A 22,620-nucleotide genomic window follows, 5' to 3' on the forward strand; every position below is an offset into this window, starting at 1 on the left:
GGGGGGTCAGTGTCACCCTATGTGATCAGCTCCAGTGCCATCGGGGACCTGCTTTCTAGTTCCCCAACTGCCTAGGTTGGTCCTGCCACTGGGCCTTTGCACAGACTAAGCTTCTCCCCTAAATCCTCGCAAGGTTTCCTCCTATTCTCAGATTCAGGCCTCTGCACAAGCATCACCCCTTCTGACAGGCCTTCCTTGACTAATGTGCTCGTTAATTTTATGTCAACCTGATACCAGCTATAGCAATACAAGAGGAGAGACCCTGAATTGAGAAAATGCCTCCATAAGATTGGGCTGTAGGGCATTTTCTTAGTGATTGGTGGGGAAGGGCCCAGCCCATTGTGGGTGGTGCCATCCCTGGGCTGGTGGTCTTGGGTCCTATAAGCAAGCAGGCTGAGCAAGCCAGGAGAAGCAAGCCAGTAAGGAATATTCCTCCATGGCCTCTGCATCAGCTCCTGCCTCCAGGTCTCTGCCCTGCTTGAGTTCCTGTCCTGACTTCCTTCTATGAAGAACAGTGATATGGAAATATAAGCCAAATAAACCCTCTCTTCCCCAATTTGTTTTTGGTCATGATTTTCTACCACAGCAAGAGAAACCCTAAAACAACCATCTAAAAATCTCCTGGTCACTCTGCCTCAATCTGTTAGAGTCAGTCACAGCTGCAGTTGCCACTACCTGGATTTATCTTTTCTTCCCTGGGATATCAATTGTCATTTATTGCTTGTCCCACATAGACAGTGGAACCCATGAAGGCCTGGTCTACCTGTACATAGTGAGGAATGCACACGGGTCTATGAATGAGACTCCTCAGGTCTGTGCATGTGAGAAGGTTTTCAGGGCACACACACAGCAGTGAAATCCAGCATCACCTCCCATCTCTAGGTCAAGCCTCCTTGAACAAGACGTTGAGTGTTCTCAAATAATTCCTCAAAATGAGTACCTGTCCATTCTCTAGGACAGAGAAGGAGCCAGTGTTCGGCCACCTCCAAGTTCTAGATAGTCAGTTACTACATGCAGTGCTGGGGCTGGACTCCAGGGACTTGTGCTTGCAGGTCTACACCAGAAATGCATGCTACCTCATAGCTCCACCCCGACCCCCAACTGTTTTGTATGTTAACTACCTAATATCTGGGATTAATGTGTGCCACTAGACTAGTTTTTGTTTCAGTTTGTTTTGTTTTTTAGTGTGGACAAGGTCTCATGTGTCCCTGGCTAACCTGGAATTCACTAGGTAGTCCAAGAGCATCTGAATCGATTCTCCTGACTGCGATTACAGTTATATACCTCTCTGCCCATCTTAGGTAGTGTTAGTCAGTCAGTCAGTTTTGAGACACCTTGTAGGTGTCTCAGCCTGTAGCCCAGACAATCCTGGAATTCATTATACAGGCAGGCTAGTCTTGAATTTTTAGTCATTCCTTTTGCTCTACTTGCCTGTTTTGCGTTATCTGTTTAGAAAGGAACTCACCTGTAGTCCAGAAACGACAGTTCTCCACTGCGTACCCCTAGTTAGGTAGAACTCCTAAGGACGCTTATTATACAGAGACCTGACCAAAGACTAGCACCCTAGGGACATGGGAGAGAGAGCGAGGCCTTGTCGGTAGACCGATGTGGACTTCTTCAAGTTCTCTACCCAGAGCAAACCGAGGGTTAAGGGGCGGGGCCTCTGGGAGGGGCGGAGCCTCGGGCGGAGCGGGGCCGGGCTTCGCGCACCTGTCGGTTCTGTCTAGGGATCCCAAGCAGCGCCAGCAGCGGGAGCCGCAGTCGCAGCCCCGGAGCAGCGCCGCGAGCGCGGCCGGAGCGTTGCCGGAGCGTCGTGGGCTCGCGATCGCCATGGCGGAGTTCCCGTCGAAAGTGAGCACGAGGACCAGCAGCCCCGCTCAGGGCGTGGGAGCCTCAGTGTCTGCGCTGCGACCGGACCTGGGCTTCGTGCGCTCCGCTCTTGGGGTGCTCGCTCTTCTGCAGCTGGTGAGCTGGGTAGCTCGGGGACTGGATGGGGGACTCTCCGGGGACCCTCGGGATGCATACTCCCGAGATCGTCTGGAAGCTTGCACCTGGGAACGCTCGTGTGACATCCCTGCAAGCACAGCATGACTCTTGTGGAGGGGACCATGCACACCCTATCCGGGTGGTTCCCGCGGCGACTCCGCAGCTGAGATCGCGGCGCACGACTGTCCGCCAATCTGTCCCTTTTCTTCTGCCCTGCCCCCTTCCCTCTGGGACCATGACCTGGCTTTCTCCGCCGGGCAAAGTCCACTGCCCGCCTCTTCACCCGGCTTTAGCCACTAAGTGCGGCCACTCTGCAGCCCTCCTGAACAAGGCAGAACACCACATCGGTGGCCCTGACGTGCGCGCTCCCTCCAGGGCACCCGCCCAGGGTCCGCGGGTCGAATCTCCTTCCTTGGGCTGTGGAGATTCGTAGAGGCCAGAAACCACGTGCCTACTATCCCCGGCACTCTGCAGGTCCCAGCTGAAGATCCTAGGGTTGCCCCTTCCCACTGGGTGTATCCTGAGATGTCAGCTGTCTTTTCATAGTATCCTCCGCGAGGGTCTGGAGGCCTATGGCTGCCCCTAAACATTGGTCTCCGTTAACTGAGGCCCACTGGTAGAGGAATAGGGTAGCACCGGAGGTGGGCATACATCTGTGTCTGTCATCCTCCCTCCTGTGGGCACATCGAGCCGGGCTGTCAGGCCAGACGGGAAGTCGGGAGGCCTTCTGCAGAGACTAGGTCTTTCCTGTCCTCCAGGGGAGTGGCCATCTCCTCCTGGGGCATGCTATCTTGGTTTCCAGATTTCTGGTCTTCCTTGGTGAGCCCTCGGCTCTTTCCTCTTCCCGCTCCCCCCCTCCCCCGCCCCGGGTTTGTTTAAAATTCAGATTCTTGGGCCCCACCCCCGGAAAAAAATGTGAAACTGCTCTTTGAATCTCTGAAAGCGCTGCAAGAAATTTGCATTTTAATGCCTTCTCCTGGAGTGGTTTTGGGTACTGTTCGGTTTTGATGAGATCAGGGAGGGAGAGCTTGATGCTCTCTTCTGGGACCAATTTAACTATGCAGCGTAGACTCTGCCAACTCTGGAGTATTGGGCTCTTGGTGATTTTGTTTTTATTTATTTTGTTTTATTCAGTTTGTTTCTGGTTTGTGTGTGTGTGTGTGTGACAGGGTCGTTTATAGCCCGGATTGGTCTTGAATTCTTTCTTAGTCATAGCTGGCTTCAAATTCCTTGTGTAGCTGAGGCTAGCCGTAGACTAGATCTTCCCAAGTATTGTAATTACTCTCCGAAACCACCACTCCAGGGATTTATCTGGTGTCTTTGAACCACACACCCGGAGAGTCAGCTTTGGTCTGTGGGAGGAGCTAAATGGTTTATGAAAGGGACGGAGAGGAAAGAGGTCTAGGACGGCTTCCTGGTGGCAGGGTGGGGAGTGGGGGTGTAGAAGGATAGCTTTTGAGCTGGGCCATCACTGGAATGCGAGACTGGGGTAGTGCAGGGGATGGTGTGGGGGCAGCACGTGGGGAAAGTTGCTCGCTGGCTGAGCAGGAGATAATGCATCTTTTCTGGTCTGACCATCTTATGTTTCTAGGGCCAGAACTGGGGTCCCGGTTGTGTTGGTGGCCCTGGGAGGTTTTGGAGCATGAAGCCATCAGGGTGTGAAGTGATAGGTCCCTTTTATTCCCTTGCCTCCTTCCCTATATTAGTTCCTACCTGTTTCTGTGGCAACCTACTACTCCACTGGGGCTGAGAGGGGGTGGGGCAGAGATAGGCACCATACCTGCTGGAAAGTCACTACAGCACACGGGAGGCTGGCTATTCTAGACCTTTTGGCTAGGTGGGGTTGTTTGTTTGCTTTTTTGGGTTTTTTTTGGGGGGGGTTGTTTGTTTGATTGGTTTTTGGTTTTGACTTTTTGTATGTTTGTTTGAAAGACAGGGTCACTCTGCATAGCTTTGACTGGCCTTGAACTCAAGAGTTTTGGGATCAAAAGTGTGTACTTACCACCACAGCCAGGTTTGACTAGAATTGTCTCCTCTTAGCAAATGAGAAAACAGGCTCAGAAGTTTCTTCCTCGCCTCGTGGTGGCGCACGCCTGTAATCCCAGCACTTGGGAGGCAGAGGCAGGCGGATTTCTGAGTTCGAGGCCAGCCTGGTCTACAGGGTGAGTTCCAGGACATCCAGGGCTACATAGAGAAACCCTGTCTCAAAAAAACAAAACAAAAGAAGTTTCTGCCTCATTATATTGGTTTGCTCTTACAGTGTGGGGTGTGGCACTTCAGAGGAAGCAGGAGAGGCTCCTTGCCTAGTGCCTGCCCCTGGGGATCAGGGAAGGCTGCTTGGTGGAGGCAGTAGCTGAGGAGATGGAGCTCTTCGCTGGCCAGGTTGCTCTGTGTCCTAGCGTAGAGGGTCCAGCAGTGATGGAAAGATGGACGAGGAGCTAGCCCAAGCTGTTCTTCATCTAGCATGGTAGCTCGCCTGCAGAGCCTGACAGCTACAGACATTTGATGGTTTTGACTATTCTGTAACTTTGTCCATGCCCATCTAGCTCCAGAAAGGATATCAGATGGTGCTGTTCATCCTTAATACAGAAGAGTTAGTGTATTTCTAAAGCCTGACTTGAGAGAGCTATGAAGAGACATCTCCTAGCAGGAAACCTGTGAGTTTAAAATGTTGGCTTACGCCTGAGCTTCCTAGTAACATAAGCAAAAAGGGAAACATGAATCTTCATAGCTAGCGTCTAAACAGGCAGGCAAGTTTGATACGGGGACAGTTCTGTGCTTCATGTTACAGTTCTCTGTGAGGTAAGGGAGCGGAAGGCGCTGCAGGTGTGGCTGACAAGTACCTGAGGCACATCCTAATGACTTTAGAAAAACTTTGAAGAACGTGGGAGTGAAGTCCCCATCTTTTCCTTTCCTTTCTTTTTTGTTTTTGTTTTTAAGATAGGATTTCTCTGTATGTCCCTAGCTGTCCTGAAGCTCTTGCTCTGCAGACCAGGCTGGCTTCCAACTCACAGAAATACTCCTGTCTCTGTGTTCCAAGTGCTGGGATTGAAGGCGTGCACCAGCACTGCCCAGCTACTTTGTAACACACATCCCCTCCCCAGGTTTGGGATAAAAGATCATCTTACCTTGGACTTACTGATAAGCACCGGGGCACTTGTGCAGAGTCACGTGGTGGGTAGGGGTGGGGGCTGGAGGGGGGAGGCAGGAACGCAGGGGCTCAGGCGGAAGACAAGCAAAGATACTAGTGCTTTGCACACCGGTCTGGCTGTTTGAAGCCTGGCTACATCTATGTTTCCTGCTGCCTTTGTATGGGGTTCTGGGGTTCCTAGATGGCCTTACAAGAGAAGAATGACCTCTTCAGGAAGGGAGACTCAGCCAAGACTTTTGAGGAGGGCTTCCTGGAAGAGGTGAGCTCTTAAGAGTCGGCCTAGATGAATGGGGTTTTAGAAGAAGGTTCTAGCAGGGCACAGTGGCATACAGGCCCGTGACCCCAATGCTCCTGTGAGTGGGAGGCTAAAACAGGAGGACTGTGAACTTGAGACCAGCCTGTTTAGAAGGGACCACGGATCCTTGGTGCCCAGGATATGGGGGCCATCTATTTATTACGAATGCTTTGAGGGAATGGGGGTGTCCACATTGTGCCTTTCCTAACCAGCCACTCAGTTCTGGTTTTAGGTAAACAGATTAGAGGCCTCCTCTGCCACCATAGTGCTTCAGTGTATATTTGAGAACACTGGCTGATTGTAAACCTGGAAGCAGAGGCATGGGTTCAAATCCAGACTCTGCTTCTTTCAACTTGGGATCCTAAGGACTTTCTTGACTCCCCTCCCCCACGCTCCCTGCCCCCTTTAACTCGACCTTGTACCCTTGTCTGCAAAACAGTGATGGTAGAGAACTGGTGCCTGCCAAGGGCTTAGCCTGGTGAAGGTAGGATTCGCTGAGCCTTCAGACCCTGAGCTCTTAGGCAAGCTTGACCGATTCTGGGGACAAAGCTCATCTCTGAAGGCTTCGCCATCCTTCTCTTGGGGCGGGGGGGGGGGGGGGGGGCGAGAAAGCTCATCCTAATGGCTCTGGCTCTGTGTCGGTCGCAGCAGGCAGGCTGGCTTCTCTCCATGGAGGGACAGGACTAGCTCTGGCTTCCAAGGAGAGCCTGCTGTGCTGCTGAGCAGATGTGAGGAGTGGGCGGGTGGAGAACTGGGAGGACAGCGCCGCGCTGGGGCTTTCCTTAAGCACCGGTCTGTGGTTCTTTGGTGGCCTCAGTCAAGCCTGCAGGTTCCAGTGCCAAAGCCACCAGTGCCCTGCATGGTTAATTCGCACCCCTGGCGGGCAAGAGTGTGATAACTTTGGGAAGTCATCTGTAATCACTTAGTGAGAATATGGGTAGATTCTCCTTTAAACAACAAAAGCGAGCAGATGGAGCTCTGAGTTTGAGGCTAGCCTGATCTACAAATCAGGTTCCAGGACAGTCATGGCTACATAGAAAAATCCTGTCTAGAAAAACAAAACCAACCAAATCAAAATTCTAGCCAAATGTGTGTGTGTGTGTGTGTGTGTGTGTGTGTTTAAAACTCAGAATTCAGAAGATCAAGGAAACCCAAGCCAAGATCAAGGCCAGCCTGAGCTACATAGACCCTCTTTCACAAAAGCCAAATACATGAATGTGCAGACAGTGGATGCAGCGGTTTTAGAGCATTTCCAGTCCCTTTTTTATGCCTTTAAAAAGCAGTGATGGTCTGCAGGGGTCGAGGGGCGGGGAGTGGGGATAGTAGTGAGATGGCTCAGCAGGCAAAAACCTCTGCTACCAAGCATGGTAGGAAACCAGAACTGACTCTGGCAAGTCTGATCTCCACGTGGGCACCGTGACATGTGAATGCCCATAAGTATGCCCAAGCACACCCACAATAGAATGAATAGAAGAGTAATTTTAGAAAGCCCACAACGGTTTTATGGTATGTCTGTTGTGAGTTTCTTGTGCACCCTGCTCCCTGCCTCTGTAGCTGCCGTGCAGTGGCTGCTGTGTCTGCGCAGCCTCTGTTCATTTGGCTACGTCTCAAGTTTCCCATGGGCCAACCATTGCTCTTAAAAAGCATTCTGTTCTTTGAAAACAAGCACACAAACAAATGAAGAAACAAAATCAGACTTAACAGCCAAATATCCCAGTGATACAAAGAAAAATTGGTAAAACGCGATCTTTTTCATTTCTGGCCAACCCCATCTGTCTTTACCAGTGTTTGTGTATTAGGGCTGATCGGTGGGTGTGTGTGTGTGTGTGTGTGTGTGTGTGTGTGTGTGTGTGTGTGTGTGAGAGAGAGAGAGAGAGAGAGAGAGAGAGAGAGCAGAGAACTCTAGCCTCATTTAAAATTCCTGTGAAGCTGGGCAGTGGAGACACACGCCTTTAATCCCAGCATTCTGGAGGCAGAGGCAGGGCTCTGTTGAATTGGAGGTCAGCCTGATCTACAGAGTGAGTTCCAGGGCAGCCAGGGTTACACAGAGAAACCACAAAGATGTGTCAGGGAACAGGAAACTGTATATTTTCTGTTTTTCCAAACCCTCATTTTCATATCTTTTTTACTTTTTATTTTTTATGGTGTTGGAGGCGAAAGATACTTGGCAACTGACTGCTCTACTCTTGAGCCCCAGGTCACTGATTCTTCATTTTTAGTTTTTATATTTTATTTGTTTGTTTGTCTGTCTGTTTAATGTGGATGGATATTTTGCCTGCTTGTGTGCTTGGTACCCAGGGAGGTCAGAAGAAATCTTGATATCCCTTGGAACAGAGAGTGGTGAGCCTGCAAGTCTCCATCCTCTGGAAGAGCGGTCAGTGCTCTTAACCATTGAGCCGTCTTTCCAGTATAGATGCTTCATCTTTGAAAAGGGGGTGTCCCCTGGTTCTGGAAAGACTCAATGCAACAGTATAGGGAATACCAGAACAGGGAAGTGGGAAGGGGTAGATGGAGGAACAGGGGGAGGGAAGAGGGCTTATGGGACTTGCGGGGAGTGGGGACCCAGAAAAGGGGAAATCATTTGAAATGTAAATAATAAAGGAAAAAAAATAAAAAGAAAAGAAAAGGGGGCATGTGTGTGTGTGTGTGTGTGTGTGTGTGTGTGTGTGTGTGTGTGTGTGTGTGAGGAACTGGATAAGAGCACAGTGAAGAGATGCAGCTCCAGGTCTCTTCATCTTAGCACAGGGAACATAGTAACCTCTTTGCTTCTGTGGCAATTCAAGGTGCAGCTGGGTCCTGAACTGGGCAGCCAGTCCCTTGGCTGACACACTTCAATTTCTGTTCCTTTGCTATTTTATACCCATCTGCCGTGAGTGATTCTGCCTAGGCCAATGAACTGTATGCATCACACTTTCCGGAAAGTGGGTTCCCAGGGTCAGAGGGCATGTGCAGTGTGTGCTTGCACCCTACCCCACCCTACCCCACCCTATCCCGCAGTCCTCCCAGGCTTTAGGCTTTAGGCTGCTGTAGTTAGAGACTGGGCTGTTCACCTGCAGTCTTTACACTGTTATAACTGTCATGTTGTGTTTAATTTTAACATTTATTCCCAGCCTTCCTTTTTTTTTCTTTTTCTTTTTTATTTTTCTTTTTCTTTTTTCTTTTTTGGTTTTTCCAAACAGGGTTTCTCTGGCTGTCCTGGAACTCACTCTGAAGACCAGGCTGGCCTCGAACTCAGAAATCTGCCTGCCTCTGTCTCCTAAATGATGGATTAAAGGCGTGCACTATCCCTGCCCGGCCCCAGCCTTCTTTTTAGTGTTCTTCAATTTGAGACAGGATATCCCTAAGTTGTCCAGGTTGACCTTGAGCTCACTTTATAGCTTAGGTTGGACCTGAACTTAAAATCCTCTTGCCTCAGCCTCAAGTAGCTAAGGAGACTGGCCTGTGTGCCTCTCTGAGGAGACAGGCCTGCGCAACCACGCCCTCCTGAACTTGAGATAAGGATGGAGATTACCAAATCTCCTCCCAAGAGGTCACCCCTTGCCCTATTTCCCGTAGGTGCCTCCCCAGCCACCCTGGCTGGCGATAGGACACACCTTTGGAACACCCCAATCTGATAGGCACAGATGGTGGGTCGGTGTGTGGTGTTAGTCTGTCTCTGTTCTCCTAGGAACGAGCATGAACTTTAAGGACAAAATGTGTCAGAGTCCATTTGTGTGTCCTCTGTCCATGAAACTCTTAGGCGTTGCCTCCAGCCTGCTGCAGAAGCACCAAGAGTTTCCTTCCTTCCTTCCTTCCTTCCTTCCTTCCTTCCTTCCTTCCTTCCTTCCTTCCTTTTCTTTCTTGTTTATATTTATTTATTTTTAATTAATTTATTTTGTTTTTTTGAGGCTTGGTCGTGTAGCTGAGTCTGGCCTTGAACCCTGATTCTCCCACTTTCATCTCCCAAACAGCTTCAGGTGTCCCACCACACCTGGGCCTCTCATGATGTTTGTTTCAGAGTGTGAAATTTGTTGTTACTGAGGGTCCCCCAGTCCTTTTTATTTCCCTGCTTCTGGAAATTGAGTCAAGGTGAGACGTTTCTGTAATTCAATGTCATTAAGGTCTGTGTTGAGCTAGGCTGTCTGCACTAACCACATCTAGAAAGGGCAAGTCAAGGAGACAGCCTCAGTGGCTTTTCCAGCGGATTAACCTACAGTAATCAACTTTTCTCCATAAGGACATATTCTGAGACTGCGCTGAGCCTAAGATATAGTTCTTCTGAACATATGTAGCCGTGGTAAATTTAATTTATAATTGAACACAGTAAGAGATTAACAGTAATAATTGCAGCAGTACACTTTTATGAAAGATTTTTAAAATTTATGAACAGGGCCAGGTACAGGGGCATACTACTTTAATCCCAACACTCAGGAGGGAGAGGCAGGTGCTATCTCACACAGGCAAACCACCGCATGAGTAAAGACGCCAGACGCCACCTTCTGGAAGTTGGTTCTCTCTTCCACCATGCAGCTCCCAGAGCTCAGACTCACTTTGTTGGGCCTAGTGTTAGGTGCTTGACTTGCTGGACTGTCTCACTCATTGGACCTGTGAATTAAAAACCAGATGCACCTCTGGGAGGCAGAGGCAGGCAGATTTCTGAGTTCGAGGCCAGCCTGGTCTACAGCGTGAGTTCCAGGACAGCCAGGGCTATACAGAGAAACCCTGTCTCAGAAAAACCAAATCCAAAAAACAAACAAACAAACAAAACATCAAAAACCAAATGCACAGTGACACATATTTCTAGTTCCAGCCCTTGGCAGGTGGAGGAAGGAATATCAGATGTTTAAGGCTATCCTCTTTTATATAGTTGAGTTTGAGGCTATCCTTTGCTGTGTGAGTTCCTGTTTTTAAACAAACATGATTTTTTTGATATAATATGTTCTGACTATAAATAACTGAAAACACCCAAAACCATGTTTACTTAGGGAGGGACTGCTGTGGGAGGGGACCCAGAATCTCTTCTCTCTACCCGTGGAATTTTAACATTGCTACATACTAGTTGCAGTTAATTTTATGATTTCTGTTGCAGTAGATAGCCCTTGTCCTCACATTTAATTGGTGATGTAAGTTTCCTTTATTGTTAGCTTAGTCGGGCTGAGTATACAGATTCATTGTGGGGCTTATAGAAAGAAATCTGTATGCATTGATGCCGGGACATATGTCACAGTGAGTGAGGGTGCCTTCCTTCTCACAAGGGACCAAGTAGCAGTTCTATGTGTGCTGAGGGCCAGGCCCCAGGCCGAGTGGTCAATGACAAAGCCTGGTGCAGCAGTGGGTCGCAACCTTCCTAATGCTGTGACCCCTCATGCTGTGGTGACAACCCCAACCTTAACATTATTTCATTGCTACATTATAACTGTAATTCTGCTACTGTTATGAATCTTAATGTTAAATATCTGATATGCATGATAATGTATATCTACTATGTGACCCTCAAAGGCATCACAACCTACAAATTGAGAGCTGCTAAGGTGGTCCTTCATCTCCAGACGCAAGCTATAGCTGTCTGAGGCTGGGATTGTATGTCTAGAGATGGTGTCTGATAGCTACACAGGGGGCCACACTCGAGAACTTTACCACGCATAGCACTCTTCATTGTTGTCTTCTTTATTGTTACATTGTATTAACTCACCTTCATCAGTCGAATTTTTTTTTCCGAGTGTGTATGCATGTGTGTGCACACACTGCAGCATGTGTGGAGGTCAGACGACAACTCGTGGGAGGAGGTTCTCTTTCTGCTGTGTGGCTCTCAGGTACGGAGCTCATGTTGTCAGGGTTGGTGGCAGCGTCTTTACCCAGAGCCGTCACACCAGCCCTACAGTACTTATTTCACAAGTATACAGCCAGTGGAGCATGTTGGCATATATATGCCTGTGGTCTCAGCTGTCAGGAGGCTAAGACAGGTCAGCCTGGGCTACTGAGGGCTACCAGTCTTCTTGTGTAAGTAATGGGACCCTGGATCTAAAAACAAAAATTAACAAGTAGACAGTCATTAAGCATTCTTTCCAGCCGGGCAGCTGTGGTGCACACCTTTAACCCCAGCACTCGGGAGGCAGAGGCAGGCAGATCTCTGTTGGAGTTCGAGGCTATCCTGGTCTACAGAGTGAGTCCCAGGACTGCCAGGGCTACACAGAGAAACCCTGCCTCAAAAAAACAAACAAACAAACAAAAAGAATTCTTTCCAAATAAACAAAAATGTTGGGAAGTGGGGAATTACATAGCATTTGTGGCTACATCCAAAGCTGTGAGGGATCTGGATGCCTAACAGGTCCAGAGAGGGAAGGCACTCGGGTTTCCCTCGGGTCACACAGCAGTGAGTGATAGCTGTGAGTTCAAGACTGCTTGCTGGGTACCCTGGGAGATTTTCCTAGTCATCTGTTAGCAGAAGGTGACCTCTACTTCAGGAAGGGGGCAATTCACATTCGCAAAGTCTTCCTCTCATCAGATGGTTGCCATCTCTCTCCGGCTGGATTATGCCTACCGTTCTCTTCGGGGCTGCTGTGACCCAAGGCAGAAGCTGCTTTCCTTGGCAGCGAGAACCAACCTTCAAATTGACCGAACAGGGCTCGAGCTTCTGCTGCTGGGCAGGGCGAGCTTCTCCTGTTTGCTCAGGGAGGGGAGGCGGGGCGACATGCCGCGGTCTCCTAGTGAGGACAAGGCCAAGGGTCAGGGAGGGACCCGCCCAGTAGGCTACCGAGTCCCAGGCTTGGGCCAGCTCTACATTTCGGCCTTGACTGTGGGCTCTGACACCGGATGCACTCTTTTTCTTCTGCCAGCCTGGGTCTTGGGGGTGGGGATGGGGTGGGGTGGGGTGGCACCACCCCTCCTGAGAGTGGAGATGGGAGAGATATGCTCCGGTCACACTCTGGGAATGAGGAAGGCCTTGCCCCTGGGTGTGCAGCTAGATCTGTAGTTTTTACGGGACTAAGAGATTCATAGGCTGTGGTAGGTCCTCTGCACTGGCAGCCCAGACAGTAATATTTCCTCCGGGCGCTAATTTCCAGGTGCCCCACCCCCACCCCACCTCGCCGGAGTCAGTGCTAAGAGAAAGGAAGTCTACCCCTGGGCTGTCCCTCACTCCTCTTATGACCTTCCTTAGGCCAGATCCTCATCTTCTAAAAGAGCTTCTGTTTTCCTTCTGTGAATTGGGCTGAGTGCTTCTCTTGGGAGAAAGTCAGGCCCAGAGAGAGGAAGGACCAAGGAGTAAGGGGGCTTGGCCTGCTGTAGCTGTAGCTGTAGCTGAGCGTTCAAGAGCTCTCCACCCCGGCCTTCTCAAGCAGAATAAAAACTTCCTGAGGTGTTCTTCCTGGCTGGAGGCATCCTAGTATTGGGGAGACCCAAGCAGACTATGGGGACCCCTGGGGAAGAGCAAGGAGCGGGGCGTAGATGGGTGCTGTATGTTTCTGGAGCCCTTCAGGCACTTTGCCACTTGTTGGGGTGTCAGAAGAAATGGAGGGAGGGGTAGGAGTCACAGCCCCCACACCTCACACACCAGAGGTGATGACCGGAAGGAGACCTGCCTGCATTGTCTGTTCACTGAGCAGCATGGGGTTATGTGAGAAGTAGTGGGAGTTCATTCTGGGTAGATTTTCCTACTAAATAGTAATAACGATAATACATTTAATTATTTATAATGGATGATATTATTGACCTAGGACAAGGTCTTATGTGGTTCAGGCTGGCTTTGGACTTGTGGCAATCCTCCAGCCTTTGCTGGATAGCTGGAAAGGTTTTTCCTAAAATACTGGAGATGCCCCGGGGACCATGTGGTTGAAGAGATTTCAGGCATGTATTGACTCAGCCATCAGGGTGTGTGTGTGTGTGTGTGTGTGAGAGAGAGAGAGAGAGAAAGAGAGAGAGAGAGAGAGTAAATTCTTATACCTCTGGGATTTAGACACTCTCTTCTGAGACCTAGGATTTGCAAATAGCAGGTTGAATAGTAAAACCTGCATTTGGAATACTGTGATGCTGGTTAAGGTCTAGGTAGACTCCTGCAAGCCAGGCCCGGCAGCCCACCATCCTGCTCCTGTCCCTTCTTTGGCAGAGTGTGATGGTGGTATGGGCAGCCCAGGCGCCTGGAGCTTGGGTCTCTTGCCCCTTTGTCTCCAGTGACACAATGGCTGACTTCTTATCCCCATAAAGTCCCTTTCAGTGTAGGGAGAAGGGCCAGGATGGGGGTGGAGGTTGAGCTAGGCCGGGCTACGCTAGGCCAAGTTCTGCAGGTCCTCAGCTGCCTAGCTGTGCCCTGAGTGAGGGGGAACCCCAGGAGGGGGTCACGTGGCCACCCTGGACCTCAGTTTCCTGGTAGTGTAGTGGAGGAGCAGTCACTGAGGACTGTGAAGGACTTGGTGTCACTGCCCCACGTCAGAGGGTCCGCCTCCGCTCTTTCTCTCCGTGGTCACTGCCCACCTTCACTCTTTCTAAAACATTTCGCTTAGTTGCTAACATTCAAACACTGGCGATGTCACAAAAATTAAGGAACAAACAATTTCTGACATTCCCTCAGGACTTCGAGGCACTCATGGGAGTGACTCTGAACTGAGCCCTTGCTAGGCACACACAGTTCTACCCATAGGCCTTAGCGCCCCGGGACTGGGTTTTCAGCAGCAGCACATGCGTCTATTCCAGAGCCTGGCTCAGCCCCTTCTCCAACCTGCAGAACCTGTCTAGGAACCTTAGTGTCAACCAGGCAGAGTTGCTTCCCCTTCCTGGAAGCTCCCTCTCTCCTTCCTTGCTTTCCAGTGGTTTAACTCCACCATACAACCACATCCTCCTGTTATGCCCCCAGGCACACCTGTAGGGTAACCAGGCTAAGCATTGAAACTCCTTGTGCCCCAGATGAGGACATAGATCAGAAAGATTAGGTGAGTCTCCCAAGACCCTACAGGGAGTCGACTTTGATCTGACAATGTCTAGAAAGCAGGGGTAGATGGACACGGAGGTCGAGGTCACCCAGAATGCCAGAGGTAGAGTTGCATCCTTCCCTAGAGTCCCACGCGACTCTCTCTGTCCCCACCTTCAGTTCCCTAATCCTTATAGCAGGTGACTTTACCAGTGAGATCTTCCTCTGCCCTATAATCCCAAATCTTTCCTCCGTCTGGACTCCCTCCCCACGGTGCCCACCCCCCCCCCCCCCCGTGCGCATGCAAACTTGGCCAGTTTATGCTTTTGATCTGGCCCAACCTGCTGATGTGGGAGCACCTTGAAGGCGGGGCGCCCTGACACAGAAGTACTACAGTAGAGGGTTGTGAAGAGAGGCACCCAGGTCCTGCTGGAAGGATGTGTGAGCTACCTGAGACATGTTCTGGACATGGAGTTCTGGTCATGGGATCAGGGAGTAGAATTAAGGACTTTGGCCCCATTCTCTGCTCCCCGCTACCTGCTGCCTTTTGCTACCCCTGAAGAGCTGTGCTCCCTGGCTGAGTCAAGGCTTCTGGGGCTTCAGCTAGATGGGAATCTGTGACAGGACAGGTGCATCTCAGGGAGTTCCGGCACTTCCCTCACAGGACCACAAAGGTCACTCAAGGGGTAGACAAAAATACCTGAGGCTGATAGCTTAGGGACCCAGAGAAACCTGTTTGTTGGGTTCTAATAAAGGACCGGACCTTCCTTGTTCTAGGACAGAAACCAAGTCAGCTTCCTAGGCTCGGGGCCAAGCTGCACTGCCCAAAGGAACACAAATCTACCCCTACCTATCTCGTGCTTTATCTCTGTTATGCGTTTGCTGATCTGGAAATCAGGCTCGGAGCGGGACAGGGTGGGGACAGTGTTCCTACAGCCCTGCCCTTGGGGGAGGGGGGGGACTGACTCATTTTGCTTTATCCATCCCTCTGCAATTCCTTTTCTACAGCTCAGGCACAGCTGGCTAATCCACCAGTGCACTGTATGACTGCTGAGCGTTTGTGGAAACTTGGCAAGATAGCCCAGAGAGAGGGTAATTGGGAGATCACTGATCTAGGCCAGGGAGCCTCCTCTGGGTACCTGGTGACCCCACTGCTGAAGCCTGTGAGTGGTAGTACTGTAGGTGGGCATGAATCTGACAGTAGGAAGCAGCCAACCCAGTCGCATAAGAGCTGACAGTCCCTAGGTGGCCCCACCCACCTTCCCACGTCTCACCTGAGAAACTGCCAGAGATGTTATTCCAGGACGCCTTCATTCCTCTGACAGGAATGACCTCACCTAGCTCTGGGGGTTCGTGGCCTTTCTAGTGTGTTTATTTCAGGCACAGTGATTTCGGGGTGGGGAATAAAGGATATGGAGGGCCCCTAGCCTGTGGTGTAGTACTTGAGGAGCAGAAGTGTTGAGTTCAGGGTTAGGCTGGACTGGTGAGACCTTGCCAAGAAAGAGGGGGAGAGACAAGGAGGGAAGGAGAGAGGGAGGGGAGGAAAAAGTGAATGTACAGCCTACTCCAAAATCCGTTGTGCTGAGTGTGTGTGTGTGTGTGTGTGTGTGTGTGTGTGTGTGTGCACGTGCGCACGTTGTATATGTATATGTGTAGGCATAGGCATGCCAAAGTGCTCATGTGGAGGTCGGAGGACAACTGTCAGGAGTCCCCTCCTGTCATGTAGGTTTTGAAGATCTAACTCAGGTCATCAGACTTGGTGGCAAGCATCTTCACCTGCAGCGCCATCTCCCTGAAATGAGGGTTTGTTCCCAGTTGGGCATGTGACCACAGGCTAGGAAGGCCTTGCTCCTCCATCCCATGGTCTTCACTAAAGCGGGCACAGGGGCCAGACCCTGGGCATGTGTGAGGGTCAGAGGCAAGACAAGATGGAGGGATGTTATGTGACATGGGGTGTCTGGGGCTTACCTTATCTGAGTACGGGTACAGAGCCTGCTTTGACTGGGGGATTGCTGGACCCCTCAGCCTGCTCAGTTACAGGGTCCCTGCCCTTATGCTGCAAGCGTGTATTCCAAACCAAAGAAACTTCCTTGTGGTGGGGTGGTTTGAGAGAAGGTGGCTGGCACGAACCTGCTGGTGAGGACTTCTCTTTGGATCCCAGGGAACTTGCAAGTGGCCTGTCAGCAGAGTGGGTAGGCCAGGGCATGGGGACACCAGCTCCGCTCCTAAGATATGACTGAAAGAGGTCTCACCCTTGGACTGGGACCGCCGGCTTCCACGCTGTGCAGGCAGAGGGAGGAACAATCCTTCTATGTCTAGCAACGGAGGCTTTCTCCAGAGCCACAGTAGACTTCTACACCCATGGTGGCTGGTAGGGTTCCAGATAAGAGGAGAGTGGCTATCCCCCCAACCTAGACAGAGATCCTTGGCCAGCAAAGAGGAGGCTGAGAGGCCAAGACAACCACGGGGTTGTACTACCCTTGGGTCTTTCCAGGATCCCTGGACTGTACCCCTGCAAGAAGTCTGTGTGTGGAATCCTCTGGGTTTGGTGCTTTGTGGCAGGAGGGAGAAATTTACACAAGGCTGACCATTACTCCCTAATGTAAAACTGAGCTTACTCATCGGCTTTGAGTAGCTGTCGGAGGTGGGTGTGGTCCCTGCGCTGTTACAGATGAGGTAAGGACACAGAGACCAGTTGTGCAGGTGGAAGAGGCACAGGTTTTAAACAAAATCCATGCCTTTAGGTTCAGCATACCCAGTCGGGGATTTGGGGCTATCAGGCTACTCTACCCACCAAGCTTCCTGGCATGGTTTACCATTCTACAGGTCCTTCTCTTCCACTGTGGGTTCTGGAGGGGTGGCCTCAGGTCGTCAGGTTTTCCAACTTGGGCAGGAAGTCCTGTTACCTGCTGAGCCATCTTGAAGCGCTCCCCCTTTTATTTCTTTTTATTTTTAAAAGTTTATTTATTTTATGTATATGAGTACACTGTTAGCCAGGCGTGGTGGCGCAAGCCTGTAATCCCAGCACTTGGGAAGCAGAGGCAGGCAGGTTTCTGAGTTCGAGGCCAGCCTGGTGAGTGAGTTCCAGGACAGCCAGGGCTACACAGAGAAACCCTGTCTCAAAAAAAAAAAAAAAAAAAAAAAAAAAAAAAGAGTACACTGTTGCTGTCTTCAGACACACCAGAAGAGGGCGTCAGACCCCATTACAGATGGTTGTGAGCCACCCTGTGATTGCTGGGAATTGAACTCAAAACCTCTGGAAGAGTAGTCAGCGCTCGTAACCGCTGAGCTATTTCTCCACCTTCCCCCTTCATTTTGAGACAGGAGTTTTGTTTTGGGACAGGGGTTCTCATGGCCAAGACGGGCCTGTGACTCACTTGGTAGAAGCTGGGCTTGAACTCATTCCTAAGTCTCTTTCCCTCAGTGTTGGGATTACAGGTATCAGTCTCCACGACTGGCTTCCAGCAGTTGCTTTGTTGTTGCTTTGCTACTGCTGCTGCTTTTTCCCATGACAAAGTCGAGACCCTGGACCGCTGTGGGTAGTACAGACATACGGAGCCTACACCCTGTGGGAGAGACACTGTTCCTCCCTCAGGTGGTAGTATTGGGGACCACCTGAGGAAGGGCCTTTTGTCACACAGCATGGTGGGGCCAGACAAGATCCCCAGCACAGATGTAAACAGGAGCCACAGCAAGATTTCTTTGAAGAAGCTGCTTTTAATTGTGTGTGTGTGTGTGTGTAGGGGGCATGCTCCATGCCACAGTGTACACACAAAGGTCAGAGGACAACTCCTGGTAGTCACCTTTCTCCTTACACCTGGGTTACAGAATTGAACTCGGCTTGTCGGCTTGGGGCAGACATTTTACCCTCTTAGCCATCTTTCCAGCCTAAGATGTTTTTGAGTTAACAAGAGAGGATGTCAAGGCCTGAGCCTCCGGCTGGAGCCGTGTGGCTCTGAGAAAGTCCCCCTATTTTTCCGCAGGTGCTGGGGCTGCTGGTGTGGGCCCTGATTGCTGACACCCCATACCATCTGTATCCTGCCTATGGCTGGGTCATGTTTGTGGCTGTCTTCCTGTGGCTCGTGACAATCGTCTTCTTCGTCATCTACCTGTTTCAACTGCACATGAAGTTGTACATGGTGCCCTGGCCGTTGGTGGTGAGTTGGGGCGGGGGGGGGGGGGCCTGTGTGGCTCTGGGCTGAGCCTTCTCATCTGTGAAGGGGTAAGACAAGACCTCTTGACCCTCCATAAATGTGAAATGGAGGGTGTGCCCGTGGGTGGTTAGCCATCCTCCTGCCTCTTAACTACCTGAAGAGCTGGGATGGGAATGGTATGTTAATGATGGAGGTGGGAAAGAGACCAGGAGTGAGAGGCTGTTGATTGGCTCTGCAGATATCCTTGAGAATCTTGGGATACTGTTCTTTTTTGAGGGGGATCAGAATTTTGAGCTAGGAGGTCTGGGTTTGTCAGTGCAAGCTGGGACCTGGCATGGATCTCAGCTGCTTCCAGGAGCCCCTGCAGCTCTGGAGAGACTGAGTGCGTGCCCCAGGTTTGTCTCAGGCTAGGCTCCTCCAGCCTGCAGCTGGGCCTGAGCCTTTTAGTGAGCACAGAGGCACATGATTGTAAGGCAAGCGAGGCTGGAACTAGGCAGCAATTGTTTACAATTCAATGCCTGTTTAATGAGAGGAAACGTGAGTCATGCCGAGACAGAATGGGCTTGTTAGATCCTCGTGTCGCTAGCCAGAGCCAGGCAGGGTGTGCAGTGGTCACTGTACTTGGGGATTGAGGTGGCGGTGGCTGGACTCCTGGCTGAGGGTCTAGCCCTCTTCTGAATTTCCCTGAGCCCCTAAAGAAGAATCCTGCAAGGCTGGAGACCTCTGTCTCTGAGGCAAGGCTGGCTTCCCAGCACAGCGCTCAGTGAAGGAGGCCAGTAGGGGGCTGTGTCTGGTGCTGCTGGGCTGATCTGGGAGAGAAGCTGGGTGATGATCCTTCTCAACTCTGAGTTGGAGACTGCCAGCCCTTGAAAGGCCAGGCAAGATGGACTAGTGAACTGGGCCAGGAAGGTTCCAGAAACCTAACATGTACCTGGCCCTGAGGAGCTGCCTCTGCCAAGTTTCAGCCTTGAGAGGATGTGGCCCACTGGTGCCAAGCCTTGAGGTATTTTGTTGTACTGATGGTGCTAGAGCTCAAGTCCAGGACCTCATAAATGCAGAATAAATGCGTTACCGAGATACATGCCGAACCCTGAGGTTTTTTTTTTTTTTTTTTTGGTTTGTTTGTTTTAGGATACAGTTTTGATGTGTAGGCCAGACTGAGCTGGAATCCGTGGTCTTCCTGCCTTTGTGTCTGACACGTTGGCTCCTGTAAGCTACTTTGCCCAGCTTTGAGGGTGTTTTGTTTTATTTTGTTTTGTTTTGAGCTAGGTTTTCTCTGTAGCCCTGGCTGTCCTGGAACTCACTAGTCCAGGCTGGCCTCAAACTCAAGAGATGGGCCCACCTCTGCCTCCTGTGTGCTGGGATCAAAGGTGTGAGCCACCACTACTCACCTTAATTGATGTTTTAAGACAGTATCTCACTATATACACCAAGTTGGCCTCAGATTTGTGATCCTTCTGCCTCTGCCTCTCAAGATACTGGGATTACAGGTGTGTGCCAGGATGCCCAGGGTATTACAGGTGTGTGCCAGGATGCCCAGGGTATTACAGGTGTGTGCCAGGATGCCCAGAAGCCTTGAACATGTTTAATATGAAATTTTCAAGTTTTTACATGAAATCTAATTTTAAATGTTGGCAATTAAAAAAAAAAATCTAGCACAATAAATGGTTGGAGACCAGTTTGAAGACAAGAGGTTCCATTGGAAGTACGGAACAGGCCCGGCTGGTAGCTGAAGGCTCACATCCAGTCTTCTTGGTGCCTCGTATAGATTCCCTAGGGTCCTGGCCCTGGTCTTTGCCCTCGAGTTTAGGTCAGTGTAAGGGAGTCATAGATTTCTCCCACTGGTGGGCAGAGGGATGTGAGGGCCAGGCCCAAGGCCGAGTGCTGATGGGTGTCGCATGTGAGGCGGCCTGCATTTCTCTAGCTGACTGGAGGTAAGTGGCATGTGGTGGTGGCACTGTCCCGCCCTGACACTTCAGGCCTTCCTGCCAGGGCTTCCTGAGGCAGCTTCTAGGCAGTGATGTCCCCTGTGGATGTTTTATGCCTTCTCTCCTTCCCCCACAGTTACTGATCTTTTTTGTTGCTGCTACGGTGCTCTACATTACCGCCTTTATTGCCTGCGCTGCAGCGGTTGACCTGACATCGCTCAGGGGCTCCCGGCCCTATAACCAGCGCTCAGCTGCCTCTGTAAGTATGTTCCCAGGGCTCCAGCCCAGGCCGCTGTGACCTCCCAGGCTCCTGTCTGAGTGGTCACTGGCTGGATGCTCAGAGGGCCTCCTTCCCTAGTGAACAGCAGAACTCAGGGAACCCGGATGCTTGGGATGCACTGTGGACACTCACGCCACATGTCAACACGGGCTGGCTGTCAATCACCAGACACGCCATCTACATTTCCTCTTTTACTTCCATTCTCCCATCAAAAGCCCAGACTTGGGGGTGTCAATTGGCTGTTCACACTCGCTCCACACAGCCCTGTTCACACCAAGAGGCAGAGCTTATAAATTCTTTTTCGGACAAGGAAACTGGAGCTGTGGTCGTGACCAGGACAGGGCAGCCCACGCGTGGTGTGGTCCCTCTTCCTGGTGAATGTGCTTTAAAATTAGTGAACACCGAGACCTAAGCCCCTGAGAGCATGCGTCACAAGCAGGGTACAAACTGGTTCAGAAAACTCCTGGGAGCTTTGAGTATTATTACTGGTGGGTTTTGTTTGTTTTCAATTCTGGGCCTGGAACCACAGGGCCCTGGGAGGCTAGGCAACCACTCCACCTGAGCCGCATCCCCAGCCCTGATTGTTACTTGTGGCCACCAGGTCCCTTAGATGTACAGGTACCTCATGGTCACTCCAGAGGGCAGGTGGACTCATGGCTGACATGTCTGCCCTGTGTAGTTCTGTTGCCCCTGACCCTTAGAACATAATGCCAGATGTGTGGTGTCTGTGGGTAGGCATAAGGGGTGTGGCTGTCAGAACAAGTGCCTCTGACTAATTCAAGAGGCCGCTGCTCACGCTTTTATCCCCACGTCCCTCTGAGGAGACCCACTTGGTCTGGTGTCACTGTCCCCATGGGGTTCCCTGGCTCTCTCTGACTGACCACCTTGGCCTCTTTTCTCCCCTGCCAGTTCTTTGCTTGTCTGGTGATGATTGCCTACGGAGTGAGTGCTTTCTTCAGCTTCCAGGCCTGGCGAGGAGTGGGCAGCAACGCGGCCACAAGTCAGATGGCTGGGGGCTACTCTTAAGCCAGCTCTGCTGTGGTCTGAGCCATGGCTGGGTCTTAGCAGCGTCACCCCCAATCTAACGGGACTCCAGCACTCCTGAGGAATAGGTGCAAGCTGGCACAGATGGGCTGCCAAGAGCCAGGAGTGGGGGCATCCTCCCCACCTCCCTCCTTCAGCAGAAGGTGATGGGGCGGGGGGCTCTTATGGCTCTGCCTTGTCATCAGAGAACTTCGTATCCCAGGCTGGGCCACCCTGCTCACAGCACTAAATGCACTAACAGACCTCCAGCCTCTGACCTGCCATAGTATAAACCTAACAAAATGACAGATTATCTTTGTTCCAGAAGCTAAGCAAGCCCCCAGCTCTTCTGGTACCACCCCCCCCCCCCCCCACGCCAACCTGTTACCCGTACAGAGACTTTTATAGGAAGAGTTGGGATTCCGAGGATTGGGCTAGTTCAGTTGGTTTCAACAGTTTCTGATGGCGGCAAGCCTCGCCACATCTCCTCCCTCACGTGGAACTCTCCCTGTGGGAAAGCTAGCATCTGTGCAGGGTGCCTCTCCCAGGCTGCTGATTAGGCACAGGGGGACTTCCAAGGAGGGACAGAAGGAAGCAGGGCCTTGCCTGGTGAGTTGTCATGGGGTTAATGGTGACTTTTGTTTGGAATTATTTTTTACAATTTAAATAAAAATGGAAGAGTCTGTTTGGAAAGGTGTTATCATTCGTGGTCTTAGATGTTTGCTAAGGTTTTACTTTTTGGTCCTTTAAGAAGATGGCAACAATTGAGATGAAATTAGAATCAAATACTTGGGGTTTGATGCTGTTAGAGGGAGGGGAGCAAGTTTTGGCTCTTGGTCCCCACTCACACTTGTCTTGATTACTGTAAATATTCATAGTATCCACTTTGGAGGTTAGGTAATGAAGTCTCCCTGTTCCAGGA

The 22,620-nt window shown here is 50.9% G+C and overlaps 1 protein-coding gene and 1 pseudogene across 1 annotated transcript; one reads left to right on the top strand and one right to left on the bottom strand.

Annotated features, from left to right (window-relative positions):
• LOC127672136 (transcription factor BTF3 homolog 4-like) overlaps positions 1-1,832 on the bottom strand; it is a 39,513-nt pseudogene extending 37,681 nt beyond the window's left edge.
• Positions 1,757-22,063, top strand: Pllp (plasmolipin). The gene is made up of 4 exons (XM_052167164.1): positions 1,757-1,965; positions 18,297-18,470; positions 20,532-20,654; positions 21,585-22,063. Exons 1-4 carry the CDS (start codon positions 1,831-1,833, stop codon positions 21,699-21,701), a joined length of 549 nt encoding a protein of 182 aa, XP_052023124.1. The 5' UTR covers positions 1,757-1,830; the 3' UTR covers positions 21,702-22,063.
• Positions 22,064-22,620: the final 557 nt, after the last annotated feature.

Source organism: Apodemus sylvaticus, chromosome 21 (assembly GCF_947179515.1).
Source record: "Apodemus sylvaticus chromosome 21, mApoSyl1.1, whole genome shotgun sequence".
Taxonomy (NCBI): domain Eukaryota; kingdom Metazoa; phylum Chordata; class Mammalia; order Rodentia; family Muridae; genus Apodemus; species Apodemus sylvaticus.